The sequence below is a fragment of the Caretta caretta genome, chromosome 13 (assembly GCF_965140235.1).
Source record: "Caretta caretta isolate rCarCar2 chromosome 13, rCarCar1.hap1, whole genome shotgun sequence".
Classification (NCBI taxonomy): Eukaryota; Metazoa; Chordata; order Testudines; family Cheloniidae; genus Caretta; species Caretta caretta.
Window position 1 is genome coordinate 10647544 of NC_134218.1, and position 15736 is coordinate 10663279.

At 40.7% G+C, this 15736-nt stretch overlaps 1 protein-coding gene across 5 annotated transcripts in view; it reads right to left on the reverse strand.

Annotated features, from left to right (window-relative positions):
• PHACTR3 (phosphatase and actin regulator 3) overlaps positions 1 to 15736 on the reverse strand; it is a 167129-nt gene that overhangs the window by 121731 nt on the left and 29662 nt on the right. The window contains exon 1 of one of the 5 annotated variants that reach the window (XM_048820211.2): positions 5468 to 5898. The exons of the other annotated variants lie outside the window; for them this stretch is intronic. Coding sequence (XP_048676168.1) covers positions 5468 to 5498 — 31 coding nt within the window. The 5' untranslated portion in view covers positions 5499 to 5898. Of the gene's footprint in view, positions 1 to 5467; positions 5899 to 15736 lie in introns of those variants that run through there. 5 annotated transcript variants of the gene reach the window in all.

Here is a 15736-nt window from a genome sequence, read left to right on the forward strand (position 1 = left end):
GGCTAGTTAGTAAAACAGCTTCTTAAGGACAGACTAGAAAAGTAGCCAAAAAATGTTTGCTAAATAAAGTTAGGACAAGGGGGAGAATAGAGGACATCTCTGTCGGTGAAATTTATTCAGCATTAATATTTCAAAGGGTGAAATTGCTGTCATTGTTAGTATTTATGCAAGGGATTTTTATAGGTAGCTGAGGGAGTTATCCACCCAATTTCCTTATGTGCTTATGAAAATACCACCCTATTTGTAAAAAGAAAAGGAGTACTAGTGGCACCTTAGAGACTAACCAATTTACCACTAGTACTCCTGTTCTTTTTGCGAATACAGACTAACACGGCTGCTACTCTGAAAACACCCTATTTGTATTGCAGTAGTGCCAGAAGCTATAGCTGAGATTGCGGCCCCCTTGTATTGGTGCTGCACAGACACGCAGTAAGCGAGTCTCTGCCCTCAAGTATTACAATCTAAATAGGCCAGTCAAATAAAAGGGTGGCAGAAAGCCTAGTATCGCCATTTTATTAGTAGGGGAAAATGAGGCACAGACTTCATGACTTGTCCAAAGTGTTACAAGAAGTTTTGCCGAGCCAGGTATTGAAGCCAGATCTTCTGCATCCCAATCCAGTGTTTTAACTACAAGACATTGTCCCTGTCAGAGAATTAAGTACTTCAAAGAGCAATCTTTATGGGGAAGGTCCTAAGCTAATCTTATAGTATTTTCCATGCCTCAAAGAGATGCATCATCGGGAATCAAAGAAATAGAGGCTTTTAAAAACATCACTACCCAACACTCACTCCATGGCTTATCTACTCCAGAGAGTATTAACATCGACTGAAGTTGGGAAGCAAGGGGGAAGTACTGTAAGAAAATACAGTACAGTACACATGTCTGGTGTATTTGCATGTTTCATGATTGTATTATTACAATCAATGTTGAGATGTTACTCCTGAGATTTCTGTATAAAATGAATCCAAGCTTTGTGCTATGGGCAGAAGAGAAGGGGGAATCTAGGAGTGAAGGTATTCACTTCACTCTTGTGCTTTCAGCTCAGATGGTGATGCATTGACTTGGTATCCTGAACCTTCTAAAATCCTTCATGGCAGGTGTGTGTGTGACAGCAATCCTTGTGCACTGCAGAAGAAGTTGTGGAAGCCTTGCATAAGATCTAGGCATCCACTAAGCCTTCACTTACAGGATTTGTGTTCACAAGGAATCTGAAGTTGGGCAAAAAGGTGGTAGGAAGCCTAGCTCTCTAACTCAAACGCCAAGTTCCATACTGAATGTTTTACTCTGAGGACAGATTCTTTCATTCTACCTTGCTCCTTCTGAAAAACCTCAGGCATACGTAAGACTTGCCAGACTGGATCAGACTAGTTGTCCATGTAGTCTCTTTTCTCCAGCTGTGGGTACCAGCTGCTTCAGAGGAAGGCAGAATACTCTTTCCTACAACAAAAAGTGAGGGCAGGAGACGCTCATTCCCACTGCCCAGTCCCCTCCCCCTGCCAGTGCTTTCCCACCTCCACACAGACACACACAAAATTGTCCTTAGAATTCAAAGATAAAAAGTAAATCAAAATAACAAAATGTGAACTGATTCTAGGAACAAATTAAATAATGAACTAACCCAATCTACCACCGGGGCCTCTGGGATTTCCATGAAACACTGCACAGTCTGTTAGTTAGATTTCACAGTGCCCATTCATTAAGAGAGGCATTTATATCCTTCAGGTTAGCAGATCTCTTCCTTCTCCAACCAGCTATTCACCGTCACTAACTCTATAAACCACAAAAATCTATGTTAAGTGCCTGGCTCAAAGCCACAAGGCAAGAAAATTCTAAGGCAAAGCTGAAAATCCATCTTACCCACGCTAAGATATGCGTCAAATCACTGCTCGCTCACTCACAGCAAGGCAGGTGGAGTGACCCAGCTGAAACTCTGACCTTTTGTTAAGGAAGACCATGTATGTTATTTGAACATAGCTTTGTGTATATCATGAAACAATTTATATAGGGGAGAGAAATGTCCTTCTGATCCTGTGAGGTGCAAGACTTCTTCAGAGTTGAGAACAAATAGATTAATTGATTTTGATGTATTGGCCTCTGCTATATTATTCTTAATATACATTTCTAGCATGAACCATAATGATTGCAGCAGCGTTATGAGAATGTATGATGCGATGTGGATTAACATGACTACCAGCTGTATTTGTTATGCATATTGACTATGCACTAAAAGTCTAATTTTGAAACCTTCAATTGCTTGCTAATGAGGCCTGCACTATTTTATCTATATTTACCCTTGTAACCAAGAAGCTCTCCACCAGAACCACTGAAACCATACTTTACCCTTTGGCGTGCAAACCTACACTTCTGGCTGCACAGAATGTATTCTATAGGTGGGGCTGGTACCATCACCTATTAAGGTTGCCTGACACTTCCCATGATAAGATCCTATTTTCAGTTGCTTATAATTTTAGCAAACTTTAACAATTTGGGCTGAAATTTTCCATACCAGGTATCTGTCTCAGACTGGTGTTTGGCTGAAATTCCCACTCCCAGAAAAAGACAAAATGGATCAGCCATCTGAAAATGAGACTAGGGAAAATACGTTGTGCCCATGTGAAAATAAACATGCACTCTGGAAACCTTTTTCTTTGAAATGCTCTAGCACCCCTGTGCTCTGGAGCAGGGACCCACAGTTTGCTAGGAGGGTGTCCTTTTGCCATCCCTGTGAAAATCTGCCCAAATCTGGCCAAGTTCTAAGCCTTTGGAGAACGGCAGTTTGCACATGCCCAGACTGCTCCATTTTAGCAGCTAAAATCTCTGAAGACTGTGCCTTCACTGAGCATGTTTGAGCCTCTCACAGCTTCTAATGCTGACCGGACAGCACATGCACCATCCTCCCAGAGTGACTATGCACATTCCAACCCCTCACAGCTTCTATAGTCCACCATCCCCAGAAAGCAACTGATGCATGCTTCAGCCCAAGGCTACAAGGGCTCAGAAGGACTTTCCTTATAATGGCTGCTCCCAACGGCTCCTGGCCAGGATGGGGCTGGCATTGGAACTGAGAGTAAGGAGCCTGTCTCTCCTGTGCTCTTACTGGCCCCTAAGCTGGCACCCAGGCAGCATAGAGGAGGAAGCCATCTGATTCTAACGCAGAGAAGACAAAAAGCTGCGTTGGGGACTGAGGGATGGAAAGGAGTAGACTGGATCAAGGAGTCTGGAGAGACTGGTATTGGGGGAGGGAACTGACCGGGAGTTGGAGGGGGAAGCTGGGACTTGCTGAGCAAACAGACTGGTACTAGAATCTGTAGAAGGGGGAGACTGGGAGCTGGTGAGGGAAATCGGGGGCAGGGACTGGGAGCCAGTTGGTTTGTGAGGATGAGGTGCTGGGGGGAAGGGAAAGACAGAGACTGCATACCATTTTGGGGGAAATGGGGAGAGGGGAGAAGTGATGGATCCTACAAAGACCTGGGGTATGGCATGGGGTGATCTAGGCAAGGAGATTGGGACTGAGTGTGGGGAGGGGAGAAGATTGCTTCTCAGACAGTGATCCCAGAAGAGGAGTTGAGCATTGGGCTAGGCAAGGGGACTGGGATGAGAAGCCTGAAGAGTGGAAACTGGGAAGGTTAAGAAGGGTGGGACAGGGAGACATGGACCCAGGAGTGGGGAAGAGACAGGACTGGGGCAGACAGGTTGGAGGGGATGGGGCAAAAGGGGTCGAGCTTGGGGAGAACAAGAGTCTGTACCAACTGGAGCACACACCCCTCTCCAGAGTCAGGAATGGAACTCAAGATTCCAGAGTTTCACCATTTCTCTGCTGTAAGCAAATGCCGTGAAACTGACCAGCAAAATGTGCCCCGTCCCATCCCACCTCTGGTGCTGGCTCGCATATAGAATGACGACTTTCTACTGCTATTGGTTACTCCGTTAGTTCAAGTGACAGAGGCCTGCGAGGCGAGGCTAAAGTGTCCAACCATGCTGACAACTCATGTGGGTGTCAATGAGATACCACATGGTGAAATGTGAATTTTAGTTTGCTTTTTATAAACCAAGGAATTTAAACACAAAAATACTATGTTAAAAGTTCATTAAGGTTTCAAAATCAAGGACCCAAAAGTTAAGAAATGTCAGAATTAAGGTTGCCTGTACATTTGTGTGTAATACATACTTATGTAAGACTATGTGATGTATTCTCAAAATACAGCACTAAGTGTTTAGAAAAGGTCAGAAAGAATAGCTATTTAACTAAAACATCTTAAGTTTCTCTTTTGCTCTGCCTGTGTGTGGAAGCTACAGACAGATTTCAGAACAGCTTTTCATATACCAGATGAATAATATCTCGGAGGAGTAGGGGTGGGAAAGAATCAATTTCTTTTTTTAGTGTGTGCATTTCATTTTATTTGTGTTTGATTTTGGCAATGTGTGTCCAAATTATAAATGAAAGGAACACTCCTACTGAATGTCTCAACATTTCATCATATGCAATTGAAAAGGTCTGCATGTACAGTATAGGAAATTCCTTTGTTTTTCTAATTGATTTTAGGTTTGGATTGAACAGGTGTTTCTCATCTTTGTTACTGAATGTCATCATTTTCATGCTTCATCCTTACAACATTATGCAAAATGCATTCACGCAAATGCTGGACAACTGCTACATTACGCAAAATACATTAAAAGGTTTTTCTAGAAATAAGAGGACTGATGCTGGAAATCAGGCAACCACTTCCCCATCAATGCTCCAAATCGAGAAACTTGCTGCCCAATGCTACACTGACACAACACTGAACTGAAAAGCCCTGCAACACTTATATCTGAAAGAACTTGATTTCCCAAATATCAGTAAATCAATGTTCCTTGTTGTCCTGAGGTGGTCTGCACTGTAACTTTAAATATACACTATTTTTGCTGCCTGGCCAATAACAGTGAAGCCAAACACATGCAACAAACAGTTCCACAATGAATCTAACACGTTAGATATTTGCAGTTTTGGAGAGAAACGTTCTTTAACTAAAAAACCTTTCTTTACTTGTGCAGCACAAGCTGAGAAAAACAATCCTGAATTATTAGCAGGGGGATGGGCAGAATAACCTAATAGGTCTCTTCTATCTCCTATGATCTCTACTGGTAAGGAAAATATCAGAACAAGTTACACATCAAGTAAATATTCCAAATTTCTTATGGATGCTTTTTAAAAAAATCACTAAAAGCCAGCTCCACACCCCAGGTACAGTACATTGTCTGACAGTTTATACTTTTGTTTACATGTTCAGTATAAACACAAGGATAAAATATCTAATGTAAAATCTTGAGCATTTCTACAATGTCTACCTCCATTAAAACTGCTGATTAACCTAGGCTAGCATATTTACAAAATAATCTATAGTATCTTTAAAAGAAATGGCACCAATAACATGGAGTAAACATTTAGTGACCTTCCTTTCATTTCTTATATTCCTTGTTACTCACCCCTGAGAGCTGCCTCTGGCTCAGAGCACATTGAATTCAGCAGCTTGATCCAAGGAGGAAAATGATTAGTTTCCTTTCAGCCTTTCTTATTGTTATCATTTGAAATTTCTTCACCTCTTCTTTTCAAGTCACATAAAAATATAATGGCAGACCCCTTCAGGGTCTAGACAGATTCTGTTTACATTATGTACAAAGAATGAATGCATTTCCTATTTTAACCAGGAAAATCACATCCTTGCTGACAGCTGCCTGGATCATTTATAGTATACTGTGTGACTGTAAAATCCTATGCAATGTTCAAAATCAAGCTTGCTTTTCTAAATGGAGGACCTGATGAAAATCTGCAAGTCAACTTGTCTTCATCCTGTAGAAGAAGCTGAAAGTCACTGTTTATTCCACAAAGCTTTTTAACTGGAGACGTTGAAGAAGAAAAGGAGGGTATTGAAAGGCCCAGAACCATCTTAGTGCTGAAACCATACCCCCTACATATATTACAGCTCACTAAGGTGCCTCTGTCAACCCCACAGTAGCTGTCACTCAGCTCCCACGTTAAACCCATGATTCCCTTCTCCCTAGGCAATTTAGTTTTATAGCACTGTCAGCAAACTGCTGCAGCCACTGTTCGAAAGGATTCCAGCCTAAATTACAGTAGTGAAAGCCCGCTCAAGGCATCGTGCTTGTTTTTTCCCCCCTAGAATACTTAAATTTGATCATACTCCCCATGCGACATTCACCAAGCTCCCTGCAATGTACGGAAACAAAGCTTTGCTTTCCTCTTCAAATCTTAAATGCCTTCTTTAGGGAGATTTGACATTAAAATGTTTTGGAAAGGCACATGCTACAGCATTAGAGCAAAGAAGCAGAAAAAAAGGAAGACGCCCTGTGAACAGCTGCACAGCTCTGTGCTTCAAGCAAGCAATATACTAGAACAGTTTTGCACATTGTTTTGTCACTGGGGATGTATTACCATCTAAATTTAAAATCACTGCTTTATCCCTGCACTAGGGCAAATGCAGACTGAAACCACAACCACTGACCTGCTCTGTTCTTTCTACTGCTCCAACACAGAAAATAAGTACAAATGGGTAAACCCACAACCTTCTGGTTGGACGATGTATGTGCTTGCAAGGTGTCGATACAGAATCAGCCAAAGAGAGAGCTACAGGAATTCTTGTGCACTTTATGGGATTAATCAATATTCATTTTTCTCTGCTGACATCTAATTCTACCAGCTGCTCCAGCTCCCTACAGACTGTCCACAAAAGATTGTGTTCCTATTAATGAGCACCTTTCTCTTGAATGTGTTAGTGGAGAGGAAATATTGGATACTTGCTCCATGTGTTCAAGATGACATTTTTTTCACTTTAAAATCCCCTATATACAAGGTGGGACACTTGGAAGAGAATAAATTATGGTGGGGAAAATGGGATAAAAATATCTTGGGTAAATTTTGTTAACCAGATCAACAAAAACACTATCAATACAGGCTGAAAAAGCGCAAGCTAGACATTTTTCATAATTCCTCCTCCCCACATCTGGACTGAGTTCCTTTACAGTTTTCTAAGAGCCTTTACAGTCTGTGAGCTAGATTCTTTTCAAATAAAAGTTGAAATTTCCATGGAAAGCTTTGAAAACCTTTTTTTTTTTTTTTTTTTTTTTTTAGTTTTTGTAGAAATTTGTCTTCGGTGGGAGGTGGGGGGAGCAGGCACACTTTCTGACCAGCTCTATTCAGTATCCTCCGCTACTGGCATCTGTCAAAGTGACAGAGGAAAGTATCTGTTTTCTAAACCACAACCTGTATGTTTCTTTGATTTTGATTTTTTAATTTTATATAAAGGAAGATGCCTAAATATTTTAGCATCAAGTTCAATAGACTGTGAACATATTTCACCGATTATATGCAATAATCAAAATGTAGTACTTCAAACAGTTCTGGAAAAGATCTGCAATTTAGAGCAACAAGAAATTGCAAGACAACTCAAGCAGATTAGCACACTGGAACTATTAATATAAATGCATTTCCAAAGTCTAAGGATAAAATTTGCTAAGTGTCTCAGTTCCTTGAGTGCTCTTGGAAAATTTTATCCCAGGCCTAAAATAAACCACCATCATTATGCTCACTCTGAGATAGGTGTGCATAGGCCTTCTCTAGCTGAACATGTAAATTTTTCCAAGGTTCTTCAGAGTCCTTGGTGCCTTTTCTAAAACTTCCTCCTTTTGTTGTCCATAGTAACTTAGTGACAATGAAAACTGTCCCATTGGGCAGTGACTGTGTACAGGCTGGTTGACTGTGTTGATACTGACAAATCACCCATTCTGATAAAACTGCAAGGATCACATCGATGATGCAAATATTGCTTAACTACATTTTTGGGGTGTGCGAGGAACATGCATGCATAACAAGCCACAGCCAAATAGCTACAGACACCTCCGATCAGTGGCAATCATGGATTCTATCCTTTTCAGAACCATAAACCCCAACTACTTGAACAAATCCATTAATGAACAGCCTGCTTCTTACTCACTGGGAGTGCCACTAAGGAGCAGCATGGTACAAAGCCCTTTGAAGTCCATTGGAGAGTTTCCATTGACTTCAATGGGCTTTGGACCATGCCTTAAGTGAGTGTTACACAAAGGTGATGCCCAGTTGATGACACTTGTATTTTTCAGGTATGATCTTTGCATCTTTACACACCTAATTCCCCCTCATATAGGTGTAGTTTACACTGAAACTTGGGAGTGTCATTTTTAGTATGGTCACGGGTTTTTTTGTTTTTGTTTTTTGTTAATACAACTTTACTACTCTCCCATAGAAGAAATAAAGTGCCTTGAGGAATAAATGCAATGACAGATTATTTTTTTCCAGGCAATTTCAAAGAAGGTGTGTGCTTTTGAATGTGATCCTTCTCCCTTATTTCACAGCTTGTTCGTGTGATGAGATAATCTTGTTGTTCAGGTTATCAATTGCCACTTCTTTCAGGCCACTGATCTAACCTGCTACTCAGTAAATACTGTACTCTGTTATAATCTCCCAAGCACATACTGCTGAGTTTAGGGCTTCCTGGTCTGTTATGGATCTCAGGGAAAGAAGGCTGGAGAGCCATTTTACAAGGCTCCTCTCTTTGCAGAGCTGGCTGCCAAATCGATAATTCCTGAATGGAGGGAGGCTGCAACTGGCCTAGTGGTTGAGCCTTAGGTCATAATAGTGGGTGATTCACTAAGGCAGGGGATAGTGGAAAGACAGGTGGAAGCGAGAGTGCTGCTACTCATAGAATCATAGAATATCAAGGTTGGAAGGGACCCCAGAAGGTCATCTAGTCCAACCCCCTGCTCGAAGCAGGACCAATTCCCAGTTAAATCATCCCAGCCAGGGCTTTACTCCCGGGATGTGCAAGTTAAAAGCATGTGTTCTGTTAATAGATTTAAGATATTGGCCATCTTCCAAAATATTTTTAAATGGTCTTATTAAAATGTAGTATATATCTCTGTTTGTCCCTCCTGTGTGTAATATGCACATAGCTTTCTCTTGTACTGATCTGTCTTGAGAAATCATATGGAATGTGAAGGCCCAGTTTTCAAATGTAGTTGCCTGAAGTTTAAGCACCCCATCTGTATTTGGGCAATGAAGACCCCGACACAGCAAAGTGCTTAAGCATATGCTTATTTTTAATCATGTCAGTAGTCTAATTAAAATCAATAGGACTCCCCATGTGCTCAAGTGCTTTGCTGATCTGGGGCCTAAATCCATATTTTTTGAGTACCTGCTGATGATGATGAGCGAAACTCCTAAATGATTTGGACTTGTTTAGTGTTAGGTTTTCCATGATAGCAAATTAAATAAAAGAGAACTTTCCACCATTAACCGAAACCAGGCTTTTTAGTTTTGGGTTTTGCCGGAGATTTAGAACTGTGTAAGGTATGCGTTTCCATCTTTACAGTACCTCTGGCAATTTTACATGCATTAAATGGGATAAATCATTTCTAAGTTCATACCCTAAAAGGTCTTAAACTGAAATTCCATGATATGTTATAGCTTTTCTTTCTTACTAAGGAACTTTACAGTACTGGGGAATAAAGTTTTTGCTTAGATGTTCTGTGAAAATATATTTTGAGTGAGTTTACTGAAGTGCCAGGAAACAAATATCCTTCATGTAAACTTTTCACTTGGGGATGGGCACCTAATCCACTAAAGGATTTCTGGGTTGGACACCTGAGGCAAATCTTTTGGCAGATAGTGGATGTTTCTTTGGATTGTATCTAAGGTATAAGCAGTCAAAACTGTTGCTGGTGCAAATGTCTGAGCCTCCATTGTAGTCAAGCAGTGTTCCTCACAACTACACCAAAGAACACTTATCAGGAAATAGAAAAAAGGCCCTTAGAAAGGAAAGTCAGGTTGCAAAAGTTTCCACGGTATACATCTGATGAAGTGAGCTGTAGCTCACGAAAGCTCATGCTCAAATAAATTGGTTAGTCTCTAAGGTGCCACAAGTACTCCTTTTCTTTTTGCTCTAGTTAATTTGCAGTCAAATACTACATTCTAGAGAGATAAAATCCGCCTCAGTCTCAGATCTTACACTCTTTTGCACAAACAGCTTGTTGTGTGTATGCACCCAATTTAGATGTTCAGAGGCCTGATTTGCAGGACTGTGTTTGGATTTTGGGGTTGTTGTTTTTTTTTGAGAGGTTCCCAACTGCCTGATTGGCATCTGTCAATACAGATTGTTTAGAACCAAAATGATGCATGTGCCATCAGATGTGTGTGTGTACACTGTTTGAGTACCATCTTTTTACAATAAAACACACCTTTAGAATGCCTAAAATAGAAAGCAGGACACTTCTTTAAAAAACATATTAAGGCTGAGGAAAATTTGGCATTTGAGAAATCCCTCAAAATTGGTAGTTATCTGTGAGATTACTCTTAGACTGAAGAATAAAAAAAGCTTTGTTCTCTGATTGTCACCAACCTGAAGAGACATTTCTGTTTTCCAAAAGCTTTTTCATTTGGGTGCACTGATAGTGTGTGGACTGTTATGTTAGCTACTTCAGTAATGAACACTTATTCCTTCCAAATTAGAAAAATGTATGTAGTAGTTAATGGAAAAAGGGATCAGATGTAATTCTGATATTCCACCAATGTATTCCTGAAAACATCTTAAAGGACTCCATACTGTACACAAATCATATGGCTCCACCCCCTATAGCCTCACTTTTTCAATAATGCTTGTTTCTTCTTGGATCTTTTATTTTCTGGTATGTCTTACAAATTTGCTATACATTTAGGCAATTGCCGTGGATCACTAACATGGTCATTAGGCAACTTAATCATGAAGACTCTTCTCCAGGCTTAACAATCACCATAAGAAGGAGAGAATGAAAGTTTTCAGATATGCAAATAGTGTTAAAAAAATTGCATGAGTTTCTATAGTGGGCACTGCACACAGTACTTACTCATAAAAAAAGTCGCACCAAATATAACCACCTGCATTCTAGCCTGTCCCTTGCTATTGCCTGTTATACGGTGTGAAAGTTCTTGGTGGACTCTGACTTAGGCCATGCCAACATCTGGCCAGATATGGCTGTGCAGGAACATGAGGAAAAAGTAGACCACTATGCAGCCTCCTCCTATTGCCACTGGCAGTGTGGGGTATGTGACGCTGGCAGACGAGGTCATGCCAGAGTGTATTCAAGCCAATTCACTTGTGCATTAGTATAGATCAAAGTGATTGTTGAAAGTGGAAGAGTGTATTTGGTGTTTAGCCTTCATAAAACTAATGGGCCATTACTTGCATCGTTTCCCCTTATCTGTATCCTGTTTAATGCGGCAGCAAACATTTACATTGTGTATACCCCATAACTAACTAAACCCATCAAAGAAACCTTGTGAAATGCTAATGAAGGACTTAAGGGCTCTAATAGAAAAGTGCTAATTTCAAAGCAAGTGGCCACTGTATGTGATGGCCAAAGGTCAAAGACTCAAAGTGCATTCCTCACTGGAAGTGGAAGGAAAAGCCCACATGGGCAGAGACATTGTCGGCTTGGTTTCTGTCAGAAGAAGCTATAAATATGGATTCAGGGAAAGATCCTTCATCTCGGGACTGTTTAGACATGGAAGAGTACCAGATGCAAAGCAGAGATCCCCAGAGACAATCTGGGGACCCTGAAATGACTTTTGGGAAGCTGGCAGTTTATTACATCACTGCCACCATTTGGAATTACATCTGTACATATAGTTTACTTGCTTTAACATCTCAATAATTTTCTTTTTCTTAGCTAATAAATCTTTAGTTTACTCTAGAATTGGCTACCAGTGTTGTCTTGGTATAATATCTAAAGTAACAATTGAGCTGGGGTAAGTGAGTGGCCTCTTGGGACTAGGAGAAAAGGAAGGGTTGTTTGGCTGATGCATCCTGTGCAGGTGGAATCTTGGCTACGCTCCAACCATACTCACCAGCATAGCTGAGCCAGCCTGGAAGGTGTTGTAAACAGCCCATAGTCGGGGGCGGTAATATATTACTCCAACAACAAGAGTAGAGAAGCAGGGGGTCATGCTCCTTTGCTAACATGCCACAACTATGCAACATCCCTTACATAGGGCTGGAACCAAAGGGTCAGTGAAGCCCATGTAGATGCTGTTCATAGCAAGGTAGACCAAAAGCCCCACATTAGCTTTCATGTGGATCATCCAACATGGCACTCAAAAATTGTTTATAGTGTTAGCATGCTTTATAATTCCAAACCCTGCATTCTGCACTCATGCAAAACTCCCATTAAAATAATTAAACCCAGAAGTGGATGTGAGAACCTTTTTTCATGTTATCTTTGGAGGCAAGGGGAAAGAGGTTGGTGCTTAAATGTCACTCCAAGCCCTCAAAGCTCCACAGTATGCTCAGATTCTAAGGCACAACATTCTTCGTCTGTCTGTCTGACATTGCTAAAGTACCTGTTTAAATAATAGCCTATTGTCCATTCCATTCACTGGCTTGTACTTCATAATGCAACCCCTCTGTCAGGCCATATTGCCATTATGTTGAGCTGTTAAGTAGAGTCGCACCCAACTCTTATCTGGTGTGAGTGAGAGACAATAAGGCCCAGTAATCTTGTCAGGAAATCAAATCTGTGGCATTGTTTGCAATCAGTCACTTCTGTAATCCAAAATGAATACAATGGGCAGGAAGTAATGTATTAGCAATAGCTACACGCTGTGAATGCTACAGTTCACAGATTGCCCCAAAATTTAGAAGTTTGGGGGGTGAGAGGAAATATGTGATCATATAATCACTGTCATAATGCATACATACAAAGGGGCAAATTAAGATTGCACAGGCAGCCTTGTGTTATTTCTTCACTTTTGAGAAGTTGAGTTTGCAACCTTAATGTTTTTCTAACACGGGTATTTTTGGAGTAGGGCTGTAATTAATAGAAGAGTCAGATTCTGCCAGCCTTGCTTACATTGAGTTGTATCTTGCTCTGCATATAGTTCCACTGATTTAGTGGGATTATAGAATAAGGTATTACTTAATTTGAGAGAGGGTGGAACAATCTGGCCCTAAATTAACTACATGCAAGTAATTCTTATGTTCTGTAATAAGGCAAAGATATAACACTCAAGGCTTTATATTACTATCATCGACTTCAACAAAAGCAAAAATCAAAATCTCAATTCCCTTACTAGGAACCTTTGCATCTTTTTATGTAACCCGTACAAATAAAATATATATCCTCATCCATCAATTATTCATCTGTATTTTGACAGATGTCCCAAATGTATGCTTTTGACCTTCAAGCAGAAACCTTCAAGCACACAAAGAAATCCCACTTGACCTAAGTTTGAAAAGATTAAAAGTCCATGAATTATCGACTATGCATTTAAGGCTGGTAGAATGACTTATGTAAACCAAGAAATAGCAAAACCAGATCCATTTTGACTGAATGCCAGGAATAATAAGAGCACATACAGAACAGTAATGATTTTCAGTGCCTGGTGACCAACAATATGCTTTAACCAGGTTCTTGGGGTGGATTTGTATCATTGTTAGACTATACCTGAAAGGTTAGGGTTTAACTGTTATAATGCTGTGTTTCTCCTCTATCCTTCAAAATCCTACAAGAAGCTCCTTATTTCTAATAGCCTTCACTACAGCTAGTGTAACCTACAACATCCTTGAGGCTCACTTTACCTGTCCAGCACAGGGCTTTATACAACTGCCTTTGACTTCAGCAGGAGGAGGGGTTTTTGTATGTACATATGTAAAAACTGGCCCTTGTCTGTGTGCATAATTCACATGTGCATTTACTGCATTTTTCACATGGAACTGCAGTGAGAGAGCAAGAAAACAACCAGTTAGAAATCAGTTGGTGCTTGAAATCATGTTCATGCAGTTGTGAAAATCTGGGCCTCAATGTAGATCACTGTACAACTGAGCACAGGAAATTATTTTGTTTCATGGAATGTAGTCTGTGAAACATTTCAATTGCTATGAAAATTAAAAGCTGTGAGAATTATTGCAATTATGCATGATTGACTGATTCTAAAATAAGTGTACAGATACATCCAAGCCTGGTTGACAGAAATCGTCCAGTTTTCCCACTATCGGGCTTTTATAATTAACTGCATAATGGCGCTTCTTGGAGCCCTTACACAAAAATCCCAGCGAGATGTTGGAGTGTGGAATTGAACGTATTGGGTAACAAGATTGAAATGTATCAATATAATATGAGCACTAACATGGGGGTCTCCTTCAATTCATACTGAGAGGGCTTGTCAGTGTTTTATGCTACCCTTTAATAAAAGAACGGCCCTATATTCAGCACCAAGGCCAGCTCAGAATCATACTGTCTTTAACAGACTCTAAATTGATTAAAAGGCAATGCTTTTCATCATTTGGAAGTGGGTAACTATTGGTGGAACAAAACAATTCTATTGTGGGCGACTTTACAGATATTAGATAATGGCCTGAATTGTGTACGCACATCATACTCCCCTTTGGAAGGGAATACAATACTTCAGTGCAATGCAATACAAGATGTACTTTCTTTGAGCTACACTCAGCTATAATGACACTAGCAGTGCCTCACTGCACAACAGGAGTGTGCCTAGTAAAGGTAATACTTGGCAGGAGAAAGGGTGGCAGAATTGGACCCCGAATGACTCTTTGAATTATTCCTTGGAATATGAACATATACAAACTTTAGGCTAGATTGTACCTCTAGGCGTGACGCTGAGCAAGGGCTGGAGTCTCAGCTGCACCATCCCAGAAGAGGTGTTAAACATCCCTCCAAAGCACAACTCCCTCTTTGCTCCCCCTTGCTTTGTGGGATTGGGGATAGTAATTTGTGGCTGGCCTACAATGGCAGCAAATTACAACATGCCTGTGATTGCACAGATGCACAGAACAGTGTGTTTTGGGGGGCAGAACCTTGGCTTGTTCCCACTTCCCTTTGCCTACTCCATAGCTACCCATTCTGGGGGAGGAACTAGTAAGTGTGTTACTTTTTTTGGCTCAAGTCAATCCATCTCAATTGGAGTGAAGTGCAATATACAAGGGACCCAAGTCTTTATGCATTTTCCATATCTGAAAAGTGACACATGAGGTCCAATATGACCTATTAAATGTCATGCCAAATAGTGCTGTGTTTGTACAGGAGTGGTATCTTGAGGCAAAGGGGGAACATTGACAGAATTCAAACCTTGTGTAAGGTTTTATGCTGTGGCAGCCACTGGCTAAGAAAGCTTTGGAAGCCACAGCATAAAACCTTACACCATCAGCCCAATGCACGGCTTCTCTGCAGACTGTAAAATAATTGCGTTAGGTTGGTAGAGGACTCTAGGAGAAGTGCGATCACTACAGTGAGGTTAGCTTGTGCCCTGAATAGCTTCTCATTTAGGTGCAGGTGGCTCTTAATGTGCAGCTTCAGATGTGAAACTCGCATGACCTAAGATTTTCTAAAAGTGTTGCAAAAATAGTTTTCCATCCAGCAGTTAGAAAAGTAAAACATACTTATTCCCTAAATGATCAAACTGACGTAGCGCTTCACACGGAGGAGTTTCAGCCTGGGAGTCTTTCACTGTGAGAGCGTAAGCTTGCTATTACATTGCTATTTCAAGAGCATTCTATTTTGGTTCACTTTTAGGCATGGGGGATGCTCAAACTGTCTCTGCTCTCTTCAAAAATTCTTACTCTCAACTATATAAACCGGTTATATAACCTTTCCTTGGAAGTTTGGGGCCAGATCCTCAGTTGGTGTAAACAGGTGCAGCTCCGATGATGT